At 43.4% G+C, this 27866-nt stretch overlaps 1 protein-coding gene across 2 annotated transcripts; it reads right to left on the reverse strand.

Annotated features, from left to right (window-relative positions):
• Positions 1–1601: 1601 nt before the first annotated feature.
• Positions 1602–27866, reverse strand: NECTIN2 (nectin cell adhesion molecule 2). 2 transcript variants are annotated; one of them, XM_053452706.1, is made up of 9 exons: positions 27564–27865; positions 16125–16457; positions 15345–15632; positions 14941–15058; positions 14561–14712; positions 3651–3795; positions 3377–3437; positions 3175–3246; positions 1602–2514 (listed from the first exon to the last, which is right to left on the reverse strand). In XM_053452706.1, the coding sequence occupies exons 1-9, from the start codon at positions 27598–27600 to the stop codon at positions 2347–2349; spliced, it is 1374 nt and encodes a 457-aa protein (XP_053308681.1). In that variant the 5' UTR covers positions 27601–27865; the 3' UTR covers positions 1602–2346. The 2 variants fall into 2 exon arrangements, with proteins under 2 accessions (XP_053308681.1, XP_053308680.1); XM_053452705.1 differs by lacking the exons at positions 1602–2514; positions 3175–3246; positions 3377–3437; positions 3651–3795 and adding an exon at positions 8055–9321 and having other exon boundaries at positions 27564–27866.

Consider the following 27866-nt stretch of genomic DNA (forward strand, 5'->3'; position numbering starts at 1 on the left):
CAAGGGAAGGCTCTGGGTAGCCCGAGCCGAGTGATTTCAGTAGCGCTGGAGAAGCTTTAGGCTGTTATGTCCGGGGGGGGGGCGCAGGAGTCAGGATGGGCTGCCTGGACTGGAAGAAATAAGAAAACTGCTTTCATTATAAATTACATGCAGTTCTATATAATTCCACAGGGGGTGCAGACGCAGCATAACTGGGTCCTTTGCATGCTGTCCCTTTGGGAAACTTTATGCAGCTCCTTCATATCATCAATTTGAAAAGGAGAGGCCACGACGCATTCAGATATTCCTTTAATAAACGTGATTTGGCCCAACTGGATGAACTTGCCCCTTAAGTTGGGAACCTGTCGTTTGGGGGGTATTAATCCCCCAACCCCACACACTTTCCTCTAGCAAATCATGAGGTTCCCATTGACCCCAGTCCATGGACGCGGACACTCTTGGCCAACACTGAGAAAGCAGACACCTGAACGACCGACTGAACATGGTTTATACTCGGTGTTACCGAACATGGTTTTGCGGTGAAACATCGCTGCGACTGCATAGCGTATCAAGGAGGCAACTCTAAGGTCCACCGAGCTTTACGGCAGCTGTAGATTGTAGCGCTTCTATTTGCCTGTTCCTGGCAGCGTCCTTATAACGCTATAGCGATGACCTTTCTCCATACGCCATATGTATTTGTTACTAATTAAAGCCCTTTCGAGGACTACGTTGCCTCTGGATAATCACAGCGTGCTTGTATCTCTTCACCGGGTTCCCATGGTACTAACAGCATGGAGCCAACCGAAGCTATTTCAGAGCCGACATAGAGCTGCCTTAAATAGAAGAAGAAACGGCACTCGCATCCAAAAACACATGAATTCAAGCAAAAGCTAAGCTTGTGAGCGCCTAAAATGCTGCCTATAATGAAGACATTGGGAAACATTACAACTCGTTAACCCTAGTAATCTAGCTAGCAGAAGTTCTAGGGACTGTTCTAGGAAATTCAAGAGAGTTGGCTTATATCCTGCATAACGGATAGCTTCCTTCGCAACATGTCCCTTGATACATTCTTGCCAGCATCACTGGGCATACTTAATGTGTTTCGTGCTTCATCAATGTAATCTAGTGGCCTCAAGCACTTCGGTCGGTTTTAGAAATGTGAATTTTAAGCCGCAGTGAATCTGTTATCAACGCCACATTACCCTTAAAGGGACAGCGCAACCCAGCCGGCATCTGCTTTGCAAACAGAGGATAAACATATGCAAATTCGCTACTTTCCATCTTGTTTGTTAATTCGCCCAGAGCCGAGTTCAATGATTTTAAGTGACCTTAATTAAAAAGATTTAAGGGGGCGTCTCTAAGAGAAATACTTAATTTAGAATTTTAAAAATGTGTTGTTTCTCAGGCATTTGGATGAGTTCTGGTTCTCCCTTTGACTCCTTGTCATACTGCCAGTGAGAAATAATAGAATGGCTCGGTCTTAATCGCCCAGGCGGACACTCTGACTAATGAAAGCCTACGGAGGAACGGACTTCATGAGCGCTGCCGTAGAGAATCATTTGCTTAGGCTCAGCAGTTAAGTTTATTAAACAATTGCACACAAAAAAAATTCAAATCTCACGTTAATATGAAAAAAAGAGAATTTAATGATTTATCAAAAATAGAGAGCTGATATACAGCCACTTGAATCAGAGAAATTGTACAGGACTAAACACAGTTTAGTAATCACAGTATTAATACCTTGTAACAAGCCCATACTATGTTACATGTTTAAAGTCACATGTCCCCCCTCTCCTTACCCCCCCCCCAAGGAATGTACATTCCGGCACACGTCGCCTATTGTGCAGGAAAACCCTTATCACACATACCTATATACAAAACATTGTCTGAGAAGCCCATATCTCACGGGGTTGTTTACGTATAAACACATAGCACACGGTGTTATGCGTATATGACCTCATATTCCATGTTATTGCCGGACAACCCATATGCTGCAACACAGTCCATACAGACACCCGTTATCCAGCAATGCTGGGGTATATCCACATTGCACCGTCAATAGAGACCCATGCATTGTAGATGTTATAGACATGGTACACATTGTGGCTACAAAATCATACACCTCAAAAGAAGCACTTGTATTCTCCATTGTGTGCACGCAGGCACACAAGTACCTCGGCCTCATTTAATATCTCTGTGTATATAAAATCATATCACACCGCGCAGCACATACATACCCCCCGAGCTCCGTGTCGTTATAAACCCATAAGTCTCAACACTGTTTAAACATACAATTTAACCACGGGGCATGTACACTCAACATCACTTTGGCATTTCCTAGACTAAGCATGGTTGGCAGTTTGTCGGTCACACGTAAACGGCTGGTGACATCATGAAGCCTTGTTCGTCTCTAGGATAGGACCCCGGTTCTTCAAAGGCCAGTTCATTGTATATGGGGTTCATTTCTTCTCGGTAATCGTCGTCTAATGCCGATGGCAACTCGGATTCGGACAGCTGGCGGTACTTGGGAGGCGTCTGGGAAAAGAAAGAGAAAGATGGATGTTAGAAGACTTAAGAATCACATGCAGGGCTGTAGGCACCACAAACAACCTTCCTTGACCTTCATTCCTGTTATCCCTCTTAATTCCAATGACATAACTATTGATAACACTCCCTCTCCTAACATATAAGATACAATGATACATGGAATAAGCATAAAACTAGCTTGAATCTAAGACAAGGCCAAGGACTAATCAAGGTCTGAGAATATGGGCAGATTAGATGGGCTGAATGGTTCTTATCTGCCATTTCATAGTACCACATGGTGGGGTAGATTTAATTTAAGAAGTTAAATTGTAGAGAGAACATAAGACCCCAGGCTTGCTTCATGGATCCTGTTAAAGATCTTAATATAAAGACTTTCTTCAAAGCTCTTAGGTGGTGTGAGTGAGAATTCTATTGAGTACAGGCCCCCCTGTAGTAGTTGAGAATGTTTATTGCTTAAGTATGATGGAATCTAATTCATGTAGGACATCTTGACTTCCGATGGTGGACATGCATTCCTAAGCCCTAGACACACTGAGGTGAGGTGGAACCTGATTTTGATATAGCTGAGAGAGGTCATTTCACAGAGAGGTTCTAGGCCAAGAACCGGGTGTATCGCGGAAGGTGAATAACGGCTAGTCCTTTAATTACCGATTCCAGTTCGTCTTTAGTTTCAATGTGCTGCACTGTTGGCTTCAGTTGAAGCAGCTCTTCTTCTTTACCCTGTGCAGACAAAAAATTAAAAAAAAAATATGTTACTCTTTGTGCAAATTACATTTGAGAGAGCGAAGTAACGATCTCCATTGTTCTGCCAAAAGAGGAGTCATTCGGTAATCCAACTCAAGTCTCTTACCTGTCCTGTTTGCAGCTTTAAGGTTGGGGGAGGTGGCTTGTATTCCGGAGGACCCTCAAATCTATAAGACAATGACAAAAAAGCTTACCAGGAGGTTTAATGAAGATGTAAGAAAATAAGTTGAAAGCACTGAAGAAGAATAGTGTATGGAGTCTCTCCTTACAGCCTGGTGTCAGGTGACTTCCCTACCGGACAGAGGTTGGTCTTCTAGAAACATTGAAACCTTAAACCCCATCATATTCTCTGGGAAATGAAGACATGTTTTCGCACTCACTCTTCGTCGTCTTTTGCAGTCTGGTTTTTCCGTTGCTGCCGGCAGATCATTAACACAGTGCCCAGCACCGCCAGGCCAACGATGGCTGCTATGATACCCCCAATGATGCCGCCCGTGGCACCTGCTCCAGAAGTGTTCGGTTTCTCTGCAAAGTACCAAACTCACAGATCAGAACAGATTGCATGTCAAACAACTCTTAAGAGACTAATTCTGTGGTTTCTATACATATTGAAAGCCCTGTATAATGCATTTTTAAATAAGTGAGATTTCTTGGAAGACACTTCATTATACGCGTATCTGAGAGCTTTTCAGGGTGGGATACCCAGAGCTCTCACTCTTCTGGGGAAGAAGGTATGAGGCAGGGATAATGGGGAGCAGGTAGACACAACTGACCCCGGAGACCTGGAGAAACAGGGCTTCACCTGGAGACTCCAGGCCAATTAGGCATGGTCAGCCCAACCCTTCTTACAGAATTATCCATTTAGGACCTGCATCAAACCTGGATATCATAAACGCTAATACAATAAAGGGGAATTTAAACATGCATGAGATAGGCATATGGCTCCTGCATCGAAGACGAGACCAACGACTGATTAAGGTCTAGATGGGGCCTGAATGGGTCTGATCTGCCATCAAATTCTATCTTCCAAAATCTGTGGGTTAATATACTAAATCATATAGTACAAAATGACAAAACTTCAAGTCTGAGTCATAAATGAATCTTTTGGGTTATTTTATTCAGTTTTACGTGATTTTGCGTCTTTGAGCAGAACCAGAACATTGTGAACAAAGAAACAGGTTGAAACAGAGTTTGCCAGACACTTCCACCTCCAGACAGCCTGCTTTTATATTTTACATCTCATTTGCACAGGATCGAGGGTTTACTGCCTTTTTCTGGCCACAAACTCAAACCCTGAATAGGAGGCTAAAACTTTGTCAAGTTATTCTTTGTGAGCCCTACAAACGGCAGGAGGGCCCATGGGGCAACTTGGGCAAATGTACACTACGGAGCTGCTTTCCACTTATAGTAGCGATTTATACCTCCCAACATGTAAAGCGACCATCGTGGGGCAATTCTGGGGAGGATAGTAAGAGTCTAGTTGGTAGACTTTTTAGGTAAATGATTCTACTTTTGAAACTCCTGTAAGTTTTTTTTTTTAATTTTAAATTAGTATCATACAGAAATAACGACATGGATGATTTTACCGTCTTAAAGTCTAAAATCCAATATTTTATATCGCTCTCTATTTCCAAAGATCTCCTACTGGTATCAGTATCAGGTTTTACTGCATCCTAATGTATCTCATCTCAGACCATGATACCGATGCGAAGAACTAATTACAGAACGCTAGATGTCTTCACCTAGCTCAGTACAAGCAGCGGGGACTTTCCATAGACTCCAAACATAAATCACGCAATGCTTGTAGGGTGGCATTTAAACTCTGGGTCAACCATCTGTAAAAGTGAAATTTGCCTTTAAGGCAACGCTTCCTACAAGAACATTTACTGAGTTGGCAGAGGAGTCATAAGACGAGGATTAGGAATTGGCTTCATTCCACGCATGCGCTGAATAGAATTAGAACCACGCATAGATGTTGATGTCCCATGGAGGTTAACGCCTTAGTACACATGAACCCAGATAACCTTCTCTTAAAAAATAGAAGGGAGAATATTTTACCCGGGCAAGGAAACTTTGATTTATTTACCCCATTTCATATAGCACTATATTAAAACGCACCAAGCAACATTTAACATCGAAAGAATCCTAAAAATAACAATTTTCCAGGAATTACAGCTTTGTTATCCATTTTAAAGAGCCAACAGTGGTGAGCTTGTGCTGCAAGAAGGGCTTGTCTGGCCCTGCATAATGCATAATTAAATGCGAATGAATGAACTATGCATTATTCATGGAGGAGACACTTGCCAGGGATGGCCCATAACAATGCACAATGAGTTGAAACCAAGACTCTCCCGACAGCTTCCTCCTGTAATGAAAATGTCCTGAGCTCCTGGAAAGGAAGGACATCAGGGGAGGAAAATGGGACCATTGGGGAAGATACTTTTAATAGTACCTGGGAAATTTTAAATCAGCTGACTGTGAGACCTTTGAAACATTAACCCTTGTTTAGATTCTATGTAGTTACTCGCCAAGTGTGTTACCCAAATGGCCTCATGGATACATAAAGATAGTTAATTGAGTCACCTGCATTCAAGCAGGGATATCAACCATAACACACTGGTATCAAAAGCACCAAATGGGAATCATATATGATCACAGCAGTGTAGATCAGTCAGTTCCAGACTGTGAGAATCTACCCCTAAGATTGGGGTAAAAAACCATGAGATTCCAGGTTGTGTAACATGAATCCTACCACTGGTCTGAACACGCAGGAGAGAAAACAACCAACATATTTAGATAAGCGTGGATGCCAAATTTTTACAAACATAAATGTCTGCCAAAGAAAGACTCAAATGACTATTTATACTTTTACCAGTAGGCGCGTTTCAAATCCCTTCGAGAAAAATCAACTTCTGACGACTGTTGTAATCAGGAATAACGAGGGAAGACGTTCGGAACATTTTTGAATCATTTCCATTTCTGAGATCTGCTCCTTCATTTGGCGCCGACGTATACAGATGTATTTTAAATATAAATATATACATTCATCGGACAGCATTCGCTACAAAGCAGGCAATGTTTTTTTTTGCGTGCAATACAGGCGCTTCCCATTATTATATCTAAGAACCTATAATCCAAACAGGAGGAAGAACAGGAATAACATTGTATCCTTCATCCTCAGTACGCGAGACAACGAAATCTGCAAGAGGTCCCCCTGCATGAAAAACTTTTTTCTGGCTTGATTTCACCTTGTAGGGATCAGTTCAACAAGGCCATGTATGAAACAGAGATCCTCAATAGTGGTGAATAAGAAAGGCGTAGATTACCTTTAGCAAGTCAATATCATCATAAGAAGCTCTCTGGGAAAGTATTTCTCCATAAGGTTCTTCTTTTGATTGCGAAGGAGAACTAAAATGAAGTTGGGGGATTGTAGCACTTCATTCAGGGACACAAGGAGGTCTAATTCACTAAAGGGGGAGTTTACAAGAGAATTGTCCTCCTTGACTTCACTATACATTAGGAAAGTCCAAGTAGAGTGAGCTTCTGCTGCAGGAAGAACCTGGCTGGTCCTGTATCCCCCCCCCATTCCAAATTCTAAACCCATAGGTTCTTTTGGATGTCACTAGAAACAGGATGAGTTTTTGGGTCACCCTCCAGAAACAGGATGAGTTTTGGGGTCACAACACTAAATCCTATCTTGGATGATGGGTTTATAAGTCAAATATAAACTCAAAAGTTGAATTAGGTGGAGATGTTTTCCCCCTTCAATCCCACCAACTAAATATTGTTATAAATAATGAAAATTTGGACTATATTTTAATGTTTTTCAAACAGAGCAACATTTGGGAGGCGTTCGTGTGCGCATCATGTGTGATCACAAGCCAAACCAAACTCTGATCGGGCGGGTCAAACGAGAAAATCCATCAACAGACCGTGGACGGCTTTGACATCTGCTTTGAGATTTTAGCCACGCACATGTTTTCCTTCAGCAGGTGTTTCTGATATTCCCAAAAATGCCTGAAATTACAGACCCGGGTTTTATTTTCACAGCTTCTGCCAAGACCTTAGCAAGAAAAAGAACATTCCTTTCCACTGGAGAAAACGTGATTAATCCAACATATAACTCATTACGTGTACTGAAAGCGTATGCAGAGGATGAACATTTTTGAAAGATTTTCAAAAGCTCCCACCAATGAAAAAAAAATAAAATAATATTTTAATAAATAAGTTACTTGTAGGTCATGCCTAAAGATAACACTAAACACTTTAAAAGTAACTTTGGCTTATTATGTGGAAGCCATTGTTACCAATGGACCAAGGTCTTCTCCACTGACTGGACCCCCTTGTTTCAGAAAGGCTATCGGGTCGGAGAAAGTCCTAGTTTTCCTCAAGTGATAGTGGAAATAGAGAATGGAAATGAAACCTGTCAGACATTATTAAAAACAAGGGTTCTTGATGAAGAACAAAGACTTTTAAGCTTGTTCTCCTTACGCCATCAAAAAGTTGAAGGAGTCAGCTCCATATTGTCTGACCCTGAGAATCTACCTATTTACTCCAGGTACGGGGTATTCAAAAGAGCAATTTTCTACTATTTGTTACTATTTGTTTTGTTGGTAGAAAGAAGGTAATTTGGAAAAGTTGAAAACTTAGCTTAATACACATGATGCTATATGAGTCCTTTGATTGGTCAGACAAAAACAAATGCACATCGATTGGGGGAGGCAATGATGCTCCAAAATTTGCGTATGGGAAGCAGATGGAAACGGAGTTTATCCCACAAACAATTCTTTTTACTTAATGTTTATTAAAATGTTTATATCTTACAGCAATACAAAAAATAAAACAAGAAAATTAAAATAAAAAAAATTCCTTCTCAGCCAATCAAGTTATTTCACATTAATCCTTCATCAGCCCCTCTTAATTTCTTTTAGTGCAAACCCACAAAAGGCATACATTGCGTCCCTCCAAAGTCGTAGGTGGCCCCCACACTCCTGACAAACCAAAAAAAATGCAGTTTCTGCAAGAGAGGATGCAGTTCCCCATCACACCTACCACGATCCCAGACACAACCAGTGCCCCCCAAGGCATAGTCAGATGTAAAAAAGTCCATACTGAGGAAAGTTCGTATGTTAGCCATTCAACAGTCCAAGTGAGTGGCTGGTAGGGATGAGAACACTGGTGGAGGTTTGGTGGAGAAGGGGAAGGTGCTACATGACCATCATAAGTCCTGATAATTTTGTGTGTCCGAGCGAGAACATGGAAGGAGGTGTGGGGTCTCCAGGAGATAGCGGAAGGAGGCCTTCACACATAGTGCGGTCCTTCTTATTGCAAGAATGAAGATATTGCACGTACCTGCAGCTCAGGTGACTGGAGGATGGGTTTGAAGGAGGTGGGACTTAAATTCATATTGTAATCCTGGTGACCAATGGTAGTATGGCGCGACATAGACAATGTAGTCCAAATGATTGAGTTTGGCTCGGTTTCACATGTCCTGCTGTATAGGTGTCCAGGAGAAGATGTACATAATCTGCAGTCCAGTGAAAGTAAAGAGACACTGTAGTCTAAATCACCTGGATGGTTACACATACACTGCTGTCCTGGAGATGATCGAGCCATCAGTTTGAGACTCCATGTCATCATCCAGATAGGAGTCAAGTTGAGGATGTGGTCTGAGTTGCAACATGGGACCCACTTCATTAAATTTTTCCTCTTCCTCCTCATCCTCCAAAACTTTATATTTCATCCTCTCCTCTTCGTCCTCGTCATCCTCACCCAATGAGGGACTCAGCCCGCTGTCTCTCATGGGACCCTGACTCTTGAGTGGTCTGTCAAGATCAGAATCATCCTGGTAGGCGAACTCCTGAGAAGGTTTGCCGGTGCCAAACACTCTGGTTTTGGGGCTGTAAGATCCACGTCCCTTTGAGCTGTTCATACCACCCCTCCTGATGACGACGAAGATGACGGCAGCCAGAAGAAGTAGGACCAGGACCCCCCCAATGACCCCCCCGGCAATGGCTCCCGCGTGGTTTGTCTGCGTCCTCACAGCGTGTTCTGGATATGAGAAAAACACAGCAATTCTATATCCTGCCCGAGCACACAACGACACAGCATCCATCCCCCATAACCAGTACCCCACCCCATATGTATGCAAATCGACATTCTATATACCCCAACAGCATGCACAAACCAAGCAACTATGAAATGATGCATAGCATTAGAGTATAATGTCAGTAGGGTCGGCTTGTATCGTGATGCAGAGTCTCGTTATGCGTATTGATGAGATAACAAGGTCACTTAAGGGGGGATAGTTGGACAGGAAAGAGATGAATAGGTGTTTTGGTGGAAGTTCTTTAGTTAAAGATGGAAAAAAAATAATGAAAACACATGCAGGAAAAATGGGCTGACTGATGTCTAATATTTAGGAGCCAGACAGACAAATTAGAATATTTTTTATTTTTTTGAGCCAGGGTAGGGGGCTCAAAAAACAAAGAGAACAAAGCAAGGAAGCAAAAGAGTCCAGGAGAAGTCGATACATCTTTTTGGCCAACAGAAAAAAGATGGAAAGTAACACAAGCTTTTGGGACATCGGAGGCCTCTTCTTCACATCTTGCTCTGAAGAAACCTGAGGTCGTGAAAGCTTATGTTCCTTTACTTTTTCTGTGTTGGTCCAATAAATTGTTATCACCTCAACAAGACTTATTGTTTTTCTTGGACTAATACGGCTTACGAAGCATAGGATAATGCCTCAAACTGGATCACCAAATCCAGATCACTGGATCCCCCCCCAACACACAAACCCCCTAAGCCTCCCAGGCAACAAGAACGACTGGGCTAATACATAGAAGATCTCCAAATAGCTATAATGGGAAGGTCGATGACGATTTATAAAGACATTAGTTGGGGGGAAAACCCAAAGAGGTCCATATGCCTCCTACTCCTTCCTATAAACGAAATTGCAGCTTTCTGTACTCAAAATGCCCAGGTTAAATGGGACGACATCATCCCTGGGAACCCTCAGAGTTTGACCCAGAGTCTCCGGGTGAACTTCTACTTCCCGGGGTCTCTGAGTGACGGAGAGCTGTGGGTAGCCTACCCTGGGAAGTTCCCCAGTAGGATCACCAGGTTTCCTAGAAATTGTCCATTTTGGATACCTTTTTAGAAATATTTTATAACATTGATATGTTACATTAACCCTTTGCACGCAGGGGCCGTGCGGGACAAAACCCGGCTTATAGCTCCGGCACTTGGCGAGTTAACCAGAAACAGCCAGCGCTTTGTATGGAGCTGGAATCGAGAGCGCCACGAATATGTGATATCTGGTTCAGCACATCAATTATAGCAGAAGAAAAGGCTGAAAAACTAGGACATGTTTTAGTGATGAGTAATTACCGTCATCATCCAGACAATTTGCTGGAATTATGGAACGGCAGCTGCACCTAAAAAGGAAACGGTTTCTCTCTCTATTTTTTTTTTTTTCTTGCGGGCTGAGAAAAAAAAACAAAAAACACTAATCTGACCCAAATAATTAAGGCGCCAACAAAAGAAAAAAAGTGTTACCAACCACAATATTATGCAGAGTGCAAAAATAACTAATAAACCAAGGCAGCTCTGGAAAGAATAAATGGGTAAAAAATGGGTGGAAAAAAAGGCACTTTAATTTGCTGCACGCGGATCAAAAAGTAAATATTTTCTACGCAACAATAAAAATAATAAAATAAATAACTGCCTGTTTAGTAGGAGACGGCGAACCTGTAGCGTGTTCGTGGCAGGACTTATGCTTTCTGCTCTAATACGCAGAATTGGAGGAATTGTGTTCTAGCGGCTAGAGATTTCCATCTTTCTTTATCCCGCGCCCATCCCCCATTCTAATATCACTGAGCAGCTCTCGGCTCGCATCTATACGCACGGAAAGCACTTTGATCAGGCTGCCTGTTTACATACAACACGCACAGGTCTTCGAGAGTGGCCCGCTGTTCTAAAATTAGAATGGAGAATGGGGGGGGTGGGGGAAGCATAAAACTTACTATATCTGCAATAAAATACATTTTTTTATTTAAATAAACAAAAGAAAAACTTGATGTCTTTTTTTTTTCTAGATCACAATGCTTCACCTGATTTAAATCAGAACGTTTTTTTTCTCCTAATACACGGCACACGTCTTACTGGAACATAGCATGACCTCATTCAAAGCCATTGAGATTTGCCACATATTGCACTGGAAACCTTCGAGCGGATAGGGTTAACCATTCTCCCTGCATATTTTTAATGTTTCCAAGCCACAAAAAGGTCAGATTCCAGATTTCTTACTTGACAAAGGGCTAACATTAGATAGGCATTTATATTTATATATATTATATTAATTTTTTTGCTATTTTTAAAAAGGATTTTAGTTAATGCTTTACAAAAAAAAAAAAAAGGTTTTGCTTTTAAAAAAATATACAAAAATTTAGAGGAAAAAATTACCAGTCTAATAATACAAGCAAAAATAAATATATATCAAAAACCCTAATTTAGTAAAACATGAAATAAATATTAAAGTTAAGTGAGGTGATGTCTCCTGGTTTGACACCGGGAAGCCCTGCTTGCGGTGGAACCCAGCTCCACGTTGGTTGGGGTGACATCAAAGTCAACCATCGGCCAATTAGAACAGAACCATCCTCATGAGAACGTTCTCATTTTCCTCTTTATAACAGTTTCCCCCTCGGCCAGGAAGCATGGTCTTGTTGGAAATGGAATAAATGTTGGTGTTGCCTTCAGAACGACCTTGAGAATGATTTTTAAGGAACCTGTGATATTCTCCAGAGCCTTTACAGGGCTAATTTTAGGGATACGCTGAAAATTGCCATGAAGCCTCCTGAGATGTTCCACACGGGGAAAAAAAGCTTGGGACTTGGGTTCACGGTCTTGAATTCCCAGCTCCACGGTGAACATGGAGTTTGCCGAGGGCTCCTACTCAGGAGGCAGCAAAGTTCAGCCCTGGCATTTGATAGCCCATAAAAAAAATGGGGTAAAAAGGACTATTTTATAACTATTAATTTAATGCATTGAGGGAAACCCCCATCCTACTTAAACAAAACGGAGCCATGATGGTTTTTTTCCGTGTGCCGGAGCGAAAGCTTTAAAGGTTGTGGCTTAACGCGACTGCAAATTGCTAGGTTCGCCTTGGCTTCACGTCAGCAGATTTGAGGAGCTGCCAATGATACCTGCCAACGTGCTTATTTTATCAGTGGGATAAGCGGTAATACGGCCGCCAACCATTGTCCGCGCTAAACGCCTCATAGGGCGTAAATTGGGAGCTAGCAATGGCGGCAGGTGTTACATATTAAGACTACTAGCATGGGGCCTATCTGATGCGATTGCCGTTTTGGCAAAGCGATCCGCGCCTGCATTAGTACACAATGGAGGCGATGTATGGATGGTTAAGTAGCACGAGCAATGGGCTGGTTGCTATAGCGACTGCACAACTTTCACTTATTTTGTTGGGGCAAGGAACCCTATTTAGGCATGTTGGTCCTTGCAGACTCCCATCATCTGCAGGCAGGCACGAGGGGGGGGGTTGTAGCTCACAACTGCTAGAATGCAGAAGCTTTCTTCCGTCTCAGATAAATATTGTACAGGGGGGGTAGATCTCAGACCGAGCGGCATCCTGCAACACGGATTAAGCCTGGAGGCTTTCATGCAAATACCACGGAACAGCCAGCCTACCCACGCAGCAAAAAAATCACGGCAACATGGGATTAGACCGCAGATCAGAAGACATACGGAACGAGGAATATAGTCTGGCCTATTTAAACATCTGAGCGTTTATGCTTTAATTAAGTGTTTTAAAAGAAACAGGCTATCTGGATTTAAATAACTGTACTACCCCCTACCACCTCTGCTGGAACACATACCATGTATCCACCTCCGTTCCAATGAAACTACAGAGTAACCTTGGTTTGATCCAATTAGTTTCACCCAATACACCCATTTACGTTGTAGCACTGGCCCACAACACACATACCCCCCAGTCAACACACATATCGGCCCCCCATTCATCCCATCAATTCTTACTTCCATTAACTAGCCGTAACTTGACCAAATATGCTGTGTTTATGTTCGTTAAACTTGCATTTTACAACCATAGCTGCCAACTGTCCAGAGCACCCGGATACAGTCCAGCCAGCGCCACAGGAAGTCCAACCATTGTTGCACTTTGCTACGATTCTAGCATGGATAATGTTACTTGGCGCCCATTTAATAACAAGCCAGAGCTACCCAATATAACAAAATAACTAATAGAAGGAGAGCCGAACACGCCTAATTTATGAAAAAGGTCAAAGCATACACGCGAGGTTTATTTACGTCTCCCGCCCTAAGCCCATTTCCAGACATGGCTAACTTGCCCCGGGCGCGTAACACTACGTGATATTTCAACTTTATGGAAGGTATCGGTGACAAAGGGTGACTACACCTTAAACGGGACAACACCCAACGGACAAAGTCACTACACCGAGTCCCGCTCATTCTCGTGCTACAAATATATTTGTCTAGTGAACAGTCAGCGCGGAATTATCATACGATTAACTGCCCGGCTCAGTTAGGTTATTAAAAAGGAAATCTATACACGATAGACCCCATGCCCCAGTTTCCTTCATGGAGTACGGAGTACTTATTGGTTAATTTAGCCCCCAATACGCTGCACAAACACTTATATATCACAAACGAGATGCATCTAAGCCCGCAGTCGCTTGTTCTTTCTCGTAGGGAAAGCCAGAAACCGCTTCCGGGTCCCTCTGGGAAACACAGAACAGATACTCCCCTGCGGATTACTTCATTATTAAAGAGACGTCTACAGCTGAACTTCAATGCGACGTCTACCGAGAGCTGCTTGTAAGAAGTGAGGTTCCTTACCCAGGTGCACAGGGTGGGACATTTCCATGCTTACAAAAAAGGAGGACAGAAACCATGCCCGACACTTTAAACCAAGCAATATAAATGAAGCTTCGGGATTATGGGAAGAGCAGCAGGCTTAGTGAGCAGTTCTCAATGTCAGGCAGCTGCTGCAAAAGCCAATGTGACATAGATGCATAGAAGGGGCTTAAAAAGAACAATAAAGGGTCTTCTTTAAATTAATGGAGGTTGGAAGGGTTGACATGAGGAAACACGGTTTAAAATGATGATGGGGAATGTCTGGCAGTCCAAGAAATGCTGTCTGGAGATGATCAGAACCGCAGCGCCCATCAGATGGGTTGCCAGAGGCCGCTGCCTTATTTTTTGGCTCACACACATGCATTGGCAATCCGCTTACCTCTGACTACCACTTCCTGATGGCCGGCTCTGCTCCCAAGAGCATTCGTGACCTCGCACAAGAAGGTTTTGTTCACGCGTTCATCCACCTGATCCACATACAGGATGTTGCCCTTGGCGTGCACGGATTCCGGAAGCGGCGACCCATCAGCTCTGCGAAGAGAAGACCGTCAGCCAAGTCCAAATCTAGAAGCCTAAACCAGACTGGTCTGGAAATGGCTCCCCTACAGAATCTCAACGTACGTCACTGCCAATAGGCCGAAATGCTGGTTACCCACAATTAGAAACTTCATGAAGGACAGAAGTAGAACTAAATTACCAAACGACTTTGGAAAATTGGTGAATTTGGGGTCGGGTCAGAGATGGGTATATTTAACTTACGTTTTCCAGGTGAATTCCGTAGGAGGAGGATTGCCCTGGGCATTGCAGGTCAGGTAAGCTCCGTTGCGATTTAGGTGCCAATTATCATCGTATCCTTCAATGGTAACCACAGGGGAGTCTGCAAGAAATCTCGGGTTAATGCTGGATCGATAAAAAAAAAATTAATAAGATTTGCCCCATAGCTACTAAAGTGAAGCTGACATAGATCATCCCCAAACCCAAGATTTATCAAGAAAACGTAACTTATTTGTAACATATTAGTACAATAAGTGTACAATGTGGCAAACAATAGAATGTCTCAGTCTTAGTCACATTGACGGACACTTTGATGAACGAAAGTCTATGGAGGAATAGACTTCATTAGCTGGGGGGGGTCAATTACTGTTTACTGGGTAAATACTTACATTGCACGGACAACACCAAGGGGATCTGCGTTTCCTTTGACTCGTAGGTGATGACACAGGTGATTTTAGCTTTGTCCGCAGTCCAGGCCGGCGTTATCCTAAAGTTGCTGATTGTCGTGAATGTACCATCCGTGTTGTTCGTTGTATCTGTGGTCACGTTGCCGTTGAGGGTTGTCTGCCACGTGATTCGAGAAGGGGGTCTGGCGTTGGCCGACTTGCACGTGGCGACGGTCATCTCCTGATCGCCGGCCACGACCGATACAGCTGCAGCCGAGTTTTGCGGCGTGGCTACAAGTTAGGAGTAAGAAAATATATGCATTATAGATGATCTGGATCGGATAGAAGGAAGCGTAGAGTGTGAGACAGAAGCCACCGTGTGCCCATGGAGTAAAAAGTCTTCGGATTAGACTAGTCAATTTGTCACTCTTTTCTACTACAACCTACAATAAAATAATTCTCTTTTAGAACTAAGAAGCTGAGGAAAACCATTTCAACCAATCAGCTTTCTCTCGACAGTGTCTAAAATTTGATCTGTACGCTGTGCTAGCCACTTCGCTAGTAGATGTACAGGGGGAAAAGCAACCTTGCCTGAAAAACGTTGACCTCAATATAGAGGTGACTTCAAATATGGTGGCCAGGTGGGACCGAGCTCCTGTCATTAGTCAGACCAGCCATATAAACGTTGTACGGTGCGTTCTAAATGGCATTTACGGAAGAGCTTTATGGAAAGCCGTGTAGTGCGTTGTATGCGTAACGCCCGGTTGAATTCCACTTTCTTACCTTGAACGGTCAGACGGGTAGTTGCCAAGCGGTTTCCCGCGGGGAAGGTGGTAACCTCGCACACATATTCCCCTTCGTCCGCGGCCAGGAGTTTTGTGATGCGGATTGCCGCACTCGTCTGCGTCGGGTCTACAAACTGAATCCGTACGTTGTCCTGGACGTGCGTTCCGTGCTGAGGGCTAAACGCTGCCATGTTGACACCGTCTCTTCTCCATATGACTTGGCTTACGTGTACAGATGGATCGTTGCTGGTAAACGTACACGGCAGGATGACTTCTCCACCCAACATACCAGTCACCTTGTCCTTTGTGGTGACATCTTGAGCCTGCAAGACTAAGAGAATAAGGCTTGGTGAGGAACAATATTACGACTCACGTGCAGAGATAGAAGGACATTACCTTGAAGACACTTCAATATTAGTTTTTTGAGGAGCACATTTTGGGTAATTCAGCCTTTTGGAGACGTAGAGCTGTATTTTTATTTTTGGGGGGTATTTTTCTATTTCGATGTGTTTCGGTCTATGGCTTGGAGGTCCAGACGGAACCTTCCCAAATCCATAAAATACGTGGCCATGATGGCAGTCTTAATCTATCGTCCAAACAGCTTATCTCTAAACCAGACTGCAGTTCCCAGCTGAACATTCCATGCACACCTCGGGCAGGGTGTTACTGCAAACATCTGTACACTGGGAAGCATGTAACTACACGTATACATACGGTAATTATGAAGCAACAACATAACTGCCCAAACTGGCAAGTCCTCAGGGAAAAAGATGCATGTTTCATGGCGTTAAAAGGAAAGTTTCGCTCTGCTTGGCGTATGAAGGCCAACGGCTCCTTTGCACTAAATGGAGCCGTGAAGGGAACAGCGTCTCGTACAGCAGAACATATGGATTCCCATCTCAGCAGCAAAGTATAGAAACAGATGCGCAGACAGGAACGCGGGCCCAGAATGAAAGCGTTAGGACCTTTTTATGCTTCATTTATGGACTCTGTTATGTAATCAAAATAATCACAGGAAAAGGAAAGGAAGAAAAGAGTTTTTGGGGGGGTTTTCATTTAAAAAAATTTTAATTAATTATTTTTTGGGCACATTGAACTACCACTTTGGTTACCTGTTGCTTAATTAAGTGGTTTAATTTGGAACATTTATGCTTCAGTAAGGGATATGCCAAATACGCCCATATAATCGTAATAACTGCTCAATGAATATTTGCTATGCCTCAACCCCTTTTTAGATGGGTATAAATATATGTTCTTGTACGCTATAGAATCAGAGATCGTATCATGCATACATTCCTGTCTGTGTGTCCGATTTCTCTCGAGCCGCTCGATAAAGGTATCTATATAATTTGGAACCCCAAGGTATAGAAGTACTCGGAAGTTGACTGCATCCATCCGTGTCTCCCATACAGGTGACCTGTAAGCTTTCCAGGTAAGCAATAAAAGACTGCAAGGGATAGCCTTAAGTCAACGTGGTAACAAATAAGTCAGGGGATAGTAAAACAAAAATGTTAGTCTAATATATTAGGAGACACCCTTCATAGAATGGCCAATAACCCCATATAACTATTGAAACAAGTCTATGGATTAAGGACAATGTAATAATGGCCAACACCAGGAATGAGGTAGGGCAGATGTGTGCTTGTGTTATGGAGTGGGGATAGGTTTTATCAAATGTTGTCATTCTGGAAAGCTACCAGCGTGTTTCTGCTGATATTTCCACCTCGGCCTCATCCGACTTCCTCCCACGGAGTGCATGAATAACGCCTGATTCACCACTGAAAGGGCATCACAAATTTCCAGCTGCTGTTAGGAACGTAGAGGCACTGAAACCACAGTTTAAAGGGGGCACTACAGCCATCATATGCACCTTAATGCACATGATAGTCCAACTCCCACCTCATCCACGTACAAGCTCCATCATTTTAATGGCCAGGAGGTTATATTCAACTCATCGCCCATTGGACAGATGGTGGTGGTTGAGTTGTAAGAAGAAAACCCTTTAACTCAACCGATGATGATGATGACGACTATCAGCGATAGACCAAGCCGACTAGGGTTACTTCTGCGACACACATTCCCTACAAAACTCTTTCTGCAACCAAACAAGGTACCCCTTGGAATGAGACGAGTATCCTCGACAGTACTGTATTAACTGGATAACAGGTGTTCGTGGTTATTTATCATTTTTAATGATGTTTAATATTTTCATGTGATGTTGGCTTTGCTCAAGCAGCTCTAGGTCTCTGTAATTTTATCAGCTGTTGCGACAACGTTGGATACTTGGTTTCTAGAAAACAAGACTGGTTTCCCACGGGAAATAGATAATAAATAATCATGATAACAGAGGATGTTATTACTGTTTATGGCAAAAAAAATAAAATTACGTTCATTCAGCTGAAAAATTGGGCAGGTAACCTTTTCGCTTTGAGTATCGATGGAACCCATTGCTACTCAAATGGTTAACACAACCAACGTCATTCATAGCTGAAACAGGCACTTAGAGCCCGGGAGCTACTGAATAAACAAACTCTAACAGTCATCTATAAAAGGCCTACAAACCAACTGGGATCTGGACAATGCATCGAGACAATGACTCTCCGCAGAGCCACGCAACTCGCACTCTGCATGGAAGACGTCTCCAGAATATTAATGCATCGCTACTCGTCTTCCCCCAAGATAGACCTCCGGAAGACAATGATAAAATGTACACGGTAACACAAGGCTCTGTCTGTTGAGAGACTTGGCGTGGCCTGTAATGACAACATTTCTCAACCTTTAAACTAACAAGAGTATCTCTTCTAAGCAGTGCTTAGCTAATTACTCCTAATCTCAGCTTTGATCACCAAACAGCAACAGTTGGGTACTGATAAAGCCCCATCCCACCCCTGGACACAACTTCATTGGGATTCCAGTTCCAGACACTGAGCTATTGGATATTCACCTTCTTTCCCCAGTTTTATGGCGTCTCCATCACCATCACCAAATCCACAATCTACTCAGCAGCCAACGGTTGCTGCCAAGGCTTTACTAGACTCTCCTTCATATCCAAGTGCTCACCAGATCCTGCCACCTCCATTGTGAAATAGCTCTTAAAATGTGTTCTTCCCCCAAACAAGGTACCATTACAAGCATTGATTTATTCCCTTGAGATATTGAGAAGTCTACCGGCTACTCTCTTAATACCCCACAGCCTAAACTTTATAAAGAAGCCATCTTTCCCCCCCAAGCTTCGAGGTCTTCTGCCCAGGACCTTCTCTACAACTAAATCACCCTTACCCAAGCAGGGCCGTACCTTCTGTAATAGAGCGTAAGCCCACAAGAGCAGGCTTGTCTCCACCTTCTGTACCAGTACAGAAGTCTCCCTCACTCAGCCTGCAACCAGCTCGGAGTGATGGGAGTGAAAGGCCAAAAGGACCGGACAGATATGGGTTGCTCAAAGCCTGTCCTCATACGTAAATATATTTTAACCACTGCCCTTTCATAAAATGAATTGTTCAGCCACGGGGCTGACACTGAAATGAAATCATGCCTCCCTGCTTCTGATTCAGGATTACTCCCTCTCTATTAATATAATTGTTATTTAGACATGTACATAGGTTTGCCCCTGAGTCAGCATTTAAGATCTCAAAGCATTCAATTATACGGCATTATATATTAATTTATTTAATTACTAATATATTGGGGGGGGGTTGGCTTTTTTCCTCCCCTTAAATTTAATGGTGTGACCCTAACATTAAATGGGACTCGTCATCACAGCTAAATTTCCTGTCCCGAAGTTCTGGCTCTTCTCCTAACCCCAACCCTTACAAAGGCTGCCTGAACCAATCAACAGCAATCAGCAACTTAAAAGAGGGGAGAAAACTTAACGGGGCGGAAGAAAAGTGCATAAAAGTTTCTTAAGACATTCCAAACCAGTAATAGTTTGAAATAGGTCTCTGTGCTGCAATATTCGGACAGGGGAACCGTGTATAAAATCATAATAGGATGGCGACCGTAAAGAGAACAAAAGACCCCACAGAAACCAACAAACATTCCAGGATTTACGGGGCAATAAAGAAGCCTCAGGTTTGGGTAAACAGCTTAAACTCCGGGGTGGCTTTGTTAAACTAAGATTTCAAGATGACATAAACCGGGCAGAGAATTATGGGGCGGCTCTGTAAAGCCAAATGCCAAACCATATACGTGACCTTCAAAAGTTTGGGGCCACTGAGCCGTTTGCATGGAAAACAAGGACATTTCTGGCTATAATATAAAAGGGTTTTAATCATCAATTAGCCTTTTAAACTTAAACTTGGATCAGCGAACACAAGGGGCCATTGGAACACAGGAGTGATGGGAGTGATAAAGGGCCATTGGAGCACAGGAGTGATGGGAGTGATAAAGGGCCATTGGAGCACAGGAGTGATAAAGGGCCATTGGAGCACAGGAGTGATGGGAGTGATAAAGGGCCATTGGAGCACAGGAGTGATGGGAGTGATAAAGGGCCATTGGAGCACAGGAGTGATAAAGGGCCATTGGAGCACAGGAGTGATAAAGGGCCATTGGAGCACAGGAGTGATAAAGGGCCATTGGAGCACAGGAGTGATGGGAGTGATAAAGGGCCATTGGAACACAGGAGTGATGGGAGCGATAAAGGGCCATTGGAACACAGGAGTGATGGGAGTGATAAAGGGCCACTGGAACACAGGAGTGATGGGGGTGATAAAGGGCCTCTGTACGCCTATGGAGAGATTCCATTAAAAATCAGCCGCTTTCAGCTACAATAGTCATTTACACCGTTAACCCCATCTGCGCTGGATTTCTGATCCATTTTATGTTATTTTAATGGGCAAATCTGCTGTTCTTGCAAGAATAAAGGACATTTCTAAGTGACCCCAAACTTTTGATTAGTAAGTCATACAGGGGAGAAAAGTTCCTAGCAAATGTCAGACTGATAGAACGATCCTCAGAGCCCTCCTACCCCCTACTCCTATTGTCATGGAGGTAACCGTGTAATAGAACACTGGATGGTCTCAGACGTTACCATGGCAGCCCCTGGCAGGAGGAGGACAGCCGGCAGCCACCATCCTGCTCCTGATTGGCTGCAGAGTTTGTATCTTTTTAAAAATTTCTGTTACTTTTTTTGAACTACTGCAGGAGGCGAAAAAAAAAAAGAAAATCGAGACTCAACGACTCCATGATATGCTATAAACACAGTAAGGTGTTTTTTTTTTTTTAAAAAAAACCTGAATTTTATTTGAAAAAAATATCTTATTTTTTATAGAATTTAAGTTTCTGTAACATTGAGGCGCGGGGCTATAAGGCCGTTAAACTCTGTAACAAGGAGCTTATGGATGAGACCATTTTATCAAGAGTTTGTGGAGTCTTTAGTCAAAATGTATATTTTAGTCCAGTAAAAAGTAATAAAAACTAAAAAAAAAAAACTACACAGGCCTTTGAGACCTCAGAGGTCTATTCTTTAAGTTTGGGTTGCAGATTCACTTTACTTTGTAGTATGAGGGGGTAACTGGGGGCTTCTCCAGCAAGGAGGGCATATAATGCCAGGGAAAATGTGTAATGAACAATAAAGCTGGGGGAATTCAAATGTCCGGCAAACACATGGTTTAATTGCCATGCCAGCAGGATGGATTTGAAACCCAGAAATGAGCATATTTGGTAAATCTAAACAGATAACCCAGTTAACCCTTCCCTTTATCCTACAGAGCCTGTGGCAAAAGGGTCGGGCGACAGAACAAACAAACACCGACTCCAACCTCCATTAGTAGAATCTTCAAAGCCAGAGGTTGTTTTGACACCCAAAGAAGCCTGGAATCCATCAACAGTCTCTCATTACAGAGACACAAAGTTCCTTTATTACATAAGAGAAGAAGGAGAGGCCATAATCTAAAACCTGAGGTTATACTGAGAGGGTGGTAGATAAGTGGAGCAGACTCCCAGCAGACATGGTAGAGGCTAATACAATGAGGGAATTTAAACACGCATGGGACATGGCTTCTGAATTTAAGACGAGATCGACTGAGGACCGCAACGGAGTCTTTGATGCAATCACTAGGATTTTTTTTTTATCTCTCTAAGCTAATTTAGTGACTCAAAAACTGTAACAAAGAGGAACATCCAATTATTTTCCTTTTTTTATGATTGGCCATTTTATTATTACGAATGACCGTATCATCCCAAGCCACTCAATTTACTGGCGTTTATACGACCCGTGAGCTTGTGTAATTAGCGTTATAAGGTGAGGTGGGGAACGCACACATGCTGACGTGTTGAAGATGTATACTGTGGGGTTGGACCGTACAATGCCTTTGCCATAAGCAGCCACGGTGATCCCATTAACCCTATAGTTATAAGCGTGTTGGTTATACATCATGGAAACCGATTAATAGGAAGAAGTGGGATTCTAGAATTCACAATCTTCATCGCAACATAGTATCAGGGTTACTACACACGCTGATAACGCTGAATGCCGGGGAAGACGCTCTCCCTCACATTCCTTCCATGACTTATCTTCTTCTGGTTCCATCAAAGTCCTAACACAGCCACCCCACACTTCCAAGACATCTCCCGAGCACCGCGCTATCTTTGGAATTCAGCGGTATCTGGATCTGTTTCTCTTTAGCGGAACAACCGTTACAGGGTCTACTGAGTGAGAAATACCATGCGGCTGGACCTTGGTGAGCTTCTTCCAGCGAGCCAATCGATGGGACATTATTAGGACTTGACGTAGCGCCATCATATTCCGCAGCGCTGTACAACGGGACAAGGATCCAATCATCTAATTGGCCTGAACCATACATTATAAAGGGGCAGCCCATGGAGTTTCTTCTAAACATGCTTTGCCTTTCATAATGCTTAGGTTGGTGGCGAGAAGGTCCTCCAGAACCAACCATCACTTCTCTCAATGGGGTTGACCCATCGTAATATATAGCTTTAGGTTCATTTTACCTCAACTCTCAACGTTTAGTGAATAAACCCCTGAACGACGGTCAATCTTGGCTGTGGTTTGGATGGACGGAAATTTGCAACGCAGAAGCCAATACCCTGAGCATTCCAGTCTATGGCATATTGTATATCATCATATAACGCCTGTATACTGTATTTCCTATATGAAATGGTGTTCTGTATCTTACCCGCGGTTATATTAATTGTCCAGTATGACGGCTATCCGTGTAAAAGCCATCTGAGTCACCAGGCGACATGTTTCATTAAGGAAAAGTGATTTGAGTCGTGTTTCATGGTACGTTATATACGGTACTGTAGAAATGCTGCAAGGCTTTGTTAATTTATACAATTTACAATGTATTGTGTGGGTTAGCAGATCTGTCCTTTCTAAAGCTCAGCGTATTTTTTCAGATTGTAAGCTCTGCGGGCAAACATTCATCTCCTAATGTTTTAATTGTCAAGCATGATTCCTTTCTTGTGGCTTTCTGAATACAGCTACAAAGTATCTGTTATTAATACTAGACTCAGTTCTTGGTGGAACCGGGGACCCCTCTCCAGATAACCCCCCCTCCCTCTGCTTCTACCCCCCTCTCTACAACAAGAATGAGATCAGAGATCAACGAAGCATTAAACAAGAGAGCACAAAAAAAAACAGACATGCAAAGGGACGAGGGTAGCAGGACCAGAGAGTGGGGATTAGAGAGAGAGAGGAGGGGGCAAGAAGATTCAAACAAAAATGTGGGGGTGGGGGCTTGGCAGGAGAGAGGTAAAAGCCAAGGGGGGTGGGGGGTTTGCAGGGAAAAATAATGCTGAAGAGAGTGATGGGGTGATGGCATCTCTAGGGAAACACACAACCCAACAGGGTTAATGGGAGATGCAGACATTGCTCTGGGTGAAGGATGGTCAACCGTGGGAGGTTGTCCAAGCAGAGCCGGATGAAAGGAACCAATGAGATGTGATGGTGGTAGTGATGAGAGGTAAATTACAGAGGGAGAGAGAAAGTGAAGGGGGGGCTATGGTTGAAGAAAGTTCTCGCATGTCAGGACCCCAGCCCCCCCTCCTCCCCCCATTATAACTATGTAATTGTACACGGGCTGTATTTGGGCTTTTCAGACAAAAGTCTGGGAGGATAGTACAAAGCCCAAGAATGAAGAAAAAGTTAAAAAGCCAAAGAAAATATGAAACACCAGAAGAATAGATTATCCAGCTGGAAGGTGTATTCCACAACACGACACCTGATACCAGAGCATTAGTTATGGCTTTTTAGAGGGACGCCTACCCCTAATTTAAACCAGATTGCAGAGGAACACGAAGCCCTGAAGCCCTTCTATCGTCTGCCGAAAAGCTCTGGAAGTTGTTAGCGTATCCCTATAAGCAAATACTACGGCCTATACATTCTGGGTAACTCCCAATCGTCCTTCCTTTTGACCCGAACATCTCATCTCATCTCTTCTTTTTCGAATCCCCCTCTGTGTGCCCCTTTAAAGCAGAAACCTTTTTTTCTACATTCTAGATTTTATCAGATTTGTTAAATTTCTATCTACAGGTTACTCGAAAATTAATATCTCATATAGAAAAATGAACCCCTTTCTTATAGATGACGTAGAACCATCTGATTGTCGGAGCAGAACGTGTGAAGGTATACATGGTTTTAGCCAAGTAGATAATTACAAAGCTCAAGTTATTCTGCCCTAAAAAAGGTGTATTCGACCTTAAGCAGCTCTCACGCGCATGCACAGTTCATCCGATGATGCAATATGGCCATTTACATTCGCTGCGGGTAGACGAATGCTCAGTGACATTTATATAACACAAAGGCACTGAGTGATGTATAGATCAAATCCAGGGCTTCTAACGAGTTCAGCCTCATCTAAGAAACGGACGGCTATCAACAGGTGCCCAATATTGGTGGGTCAAAAGGCCTTGTCCATGGTACTGACAGGTAGGCAGTAGCCTATACACCGGATATAACCAAACATGTTGGGGGGGGGGGGATTGGAATCTTGGCTGCCTATACACCTATAACAGGTAATATTGGTATACGTACAATGCCTAGGGGCACCCTAAAAACATATCATGCACTAAGATTAGTTATTTAATAGGAAGTCTTATTTTAATAAGGGCAGCAGTCAAGCCCCTAGGCATCCATCCAGCACATCGACAGTCCCAACCTTCACCAGGTACAAATAATAATAATAATAAAGTCGGCTTGGCCACCTAATTCATTTTACATATTGCAGGGCAGCCTGACCAGCAGTCTGTATAATTTATACACAATTAATTTCTTGTATCTTGGCTGAACTTGACAGTCACTGATTAAAGGGACACTACAGTCCCTTTAGCGCATGGGCCGCGTAGAATAACACCGATACCGGAGAGGTTTCTCTCTAGCAAAGCCATCATATCACATGACTCCTCCATTGTACTCGTCTCTCCGTTTACAACCTTTTTTTTTATGTGCCAGAGGACCTTGAACATGAAGCCAAAGGGACAAAAATCAATTATAATCATTATAAATTATTAGTAGTCGGCGGACCACCAATCAATAAGATTGAAGGAAGCCGACAAGGCTGGGGGGAATTGAAATGTTCACAGAAGGAGTTAAATTTAAATCCCTCCCTTGGTCTCCCGTCCCGCTCCCCTTCTCACTGTTTTGATTGGTTAGTCCAAATAAAATAAGCTCATGCCCAATATTTTGCCCATATTTCTTTGGCTCCGTTGCACCTGGGCAAGACCCGGCTCCGTGCCAATTAATAGCAACAAGCTGCAATGGAGACTGGAGGCTTAGCCGTTAACCCCGTAGCAACTTCACCCCAGACTGGTAATTGTATTATAACAAAAGAGGATAAAAGCATCCAGTATCGGTGAGAGTGACCGTCCCTGGGGGGGGATGGGGGGGGAATGAATGCAATCAGTGTGATAGAATAGTTCCTGATGACTGGGTGTGACTGAGTGTGTGTGTGTGACTGTGTGCGCTGAGTGAGTGTGTGTGTGTGTGTGTGAAGGGACTCTGACCTCCTCGCTCTCACCCATATATACAATAACCTCCCCCTCCTGATACAAGGCAGTCCGCCCCCTCCCCCAAATTTAATTATTACTCTTGCATTCCCAGAATTCCTTAACTCAACCATCACAGACCAGTCAAGCTCCACAGGGTGAGAGAGGGACAGACTGGGGCAAAGTGGAGGGGAACGGGTTAGCTCCCCCTTCTATAGGGGGACAGGTCGATGTATATGATCTAAAGACAGGACGGCAATAATTGGATGAGACATAATATATACATATACACACGTATATACATACATACATACATACACACACACGCCAATACCTATAAGGGGGTATTAGAGGTAAATCAATACATTGTGGGTTTAAGAATATATAGACGACAGGTCAGTATGCAATGCGAGTGGCGTATACGATGCTAATCTATCCATGCAAATTATTATTTATTGATTTATATATCGCCATCATATTCTGCAGCGCTGTACAATAGGTAAAGAGAACATTACAAGTAATGCTTGATTGACAGAATGAAGAAGGTGAGAAGGGCCCTGCACAGTGTATAAGTTGCGATGGATCATAGAAAGGGTATAAGAGCATTGGCAAAAGGTGTATAGCACAAAATGCAGACAGATAACGGGATGATAAATAATATGTTTGGGGTAAAACGATATAGCGATGGGAGAATGTATTTATAGACTAGGTGACGGCATGGTGGGTATATTTCATTAACAGCTGTTGGGACATGGTGGGCACATCGTGGTGATTGGGAATGACAAGGGCAAAGTTAAGGGTTACAAGAGGGCATGGAGGGATATGCAATTATAGTAAGGGAGATATATATATTATATATATATATATATTATATATATGATAGAAGCAGGTCTGGAATTGGGTTGAATGTGTATATATAATTTATATAGCTACTGGGGAGGACAGCAAGCCCACCTAGTAGAATAATAGCAGAAAAACTGTAACTGATGCTAATTAAAAGCACACACATAGTCTGATCCAAGGGCTGACAATCTAAAAGGGGTCTTGTTAACCCCTATGAGCCCCACAGTAGCCACATATAGACAGGAACACAGGGGAGCTAAAGGGTTACTACATACAGAGGCAGGTATGGACATATGTAACAGGCTGGACGTACAGGTTGTAGAAGTGGCCATATTGTGCCCGTGACTCCAGCTTAAAGGGAAGTTCCAGCCAGACAGACAGACAGACAGACAGACAGACAGCCTGGTCTCACAGACAGCAACCCACACCGCACATAGCTTACTAAAAATATTATAGTAAATTAACCCCTGGAGGTGCGGAGGGGAAGCCGATCGCCCCCTCTCCTGCACCTTACCCGATGCCAGAGTGCGCGAGCCAGGCACGGATCCTCTCCCTCCGGCACGGGAAAGGTTAAAGAATGTTTAGATTCAGGATTATTAAATAGTAACATTGTAACAAAAAAAAAACCAGGCAGCGGCTGCCACTCACTCACCTCCGCAGAGCCCACAGAGAACCAGCCACAGCAGCATCCTCAGGGCAGGGGGTCCAGCTGGGGGGTCTCGCTCTGGTTTTGGGGTCACTGTTCCCCTTTTTTTTTTCCTCCTGGGTGGCTGGGGGGTAAATCTTCTTCCCCTTCTCTGTGTCTTCTTTCACCTCCACCTCTCACTAAGCCCTGATCTCTCTGTTGCTCGCACCTCTCCTCTCTCCCTCTCTATCTGGTTTCACTCTGCCAACTGCTCCCAGTTGGGTGACGTCACCCTGACCATTTTCACACAAGGCTCCACCCAGTTCACCT

Source organism: Spea bombifrons, chromosome 12 (genome assembly GCF_027358695.1).
Source record: "Spea bombifrons isolate aSpeBom1 chromosome 12, aSpeBom1.2.pri, whole genome shotgun sequence".
NCBI classification, from domain to species: Eukaryota; Metazoa; Chordata; class Amphibia; order Anura; family Pelobatidae; genus Spea; species Spea bombifrons.

What these genes read in the sequence shown, in the direction of transcription:
- NECTIN2 (XM_053452705.1), bottom strand. Translation starts at nt 27,600, where the DNA reads ATGCTGCTGTGGCTGGTTCTCTGTGGGCTCTGCGGAG. An exon ending in TCTCTGTGGGCTCTGCGGAG is followed by an intron (nt 16,458 to 27,563) that starts GTGAGTGAGTGG and finishes TTATTCTCTTAG; the next exon opens with TCTTGCAGGCTCAAGATGTC. An exon ending in ACGGAATTCACCTGGAAAAC is followed by an intron (nt 14,713 to 14,940) that starts GTAAGTTAAATA and finishes TTCTCTTCGCAG; the next exon opens with AGCTGATGGGTCGCCGCTTC.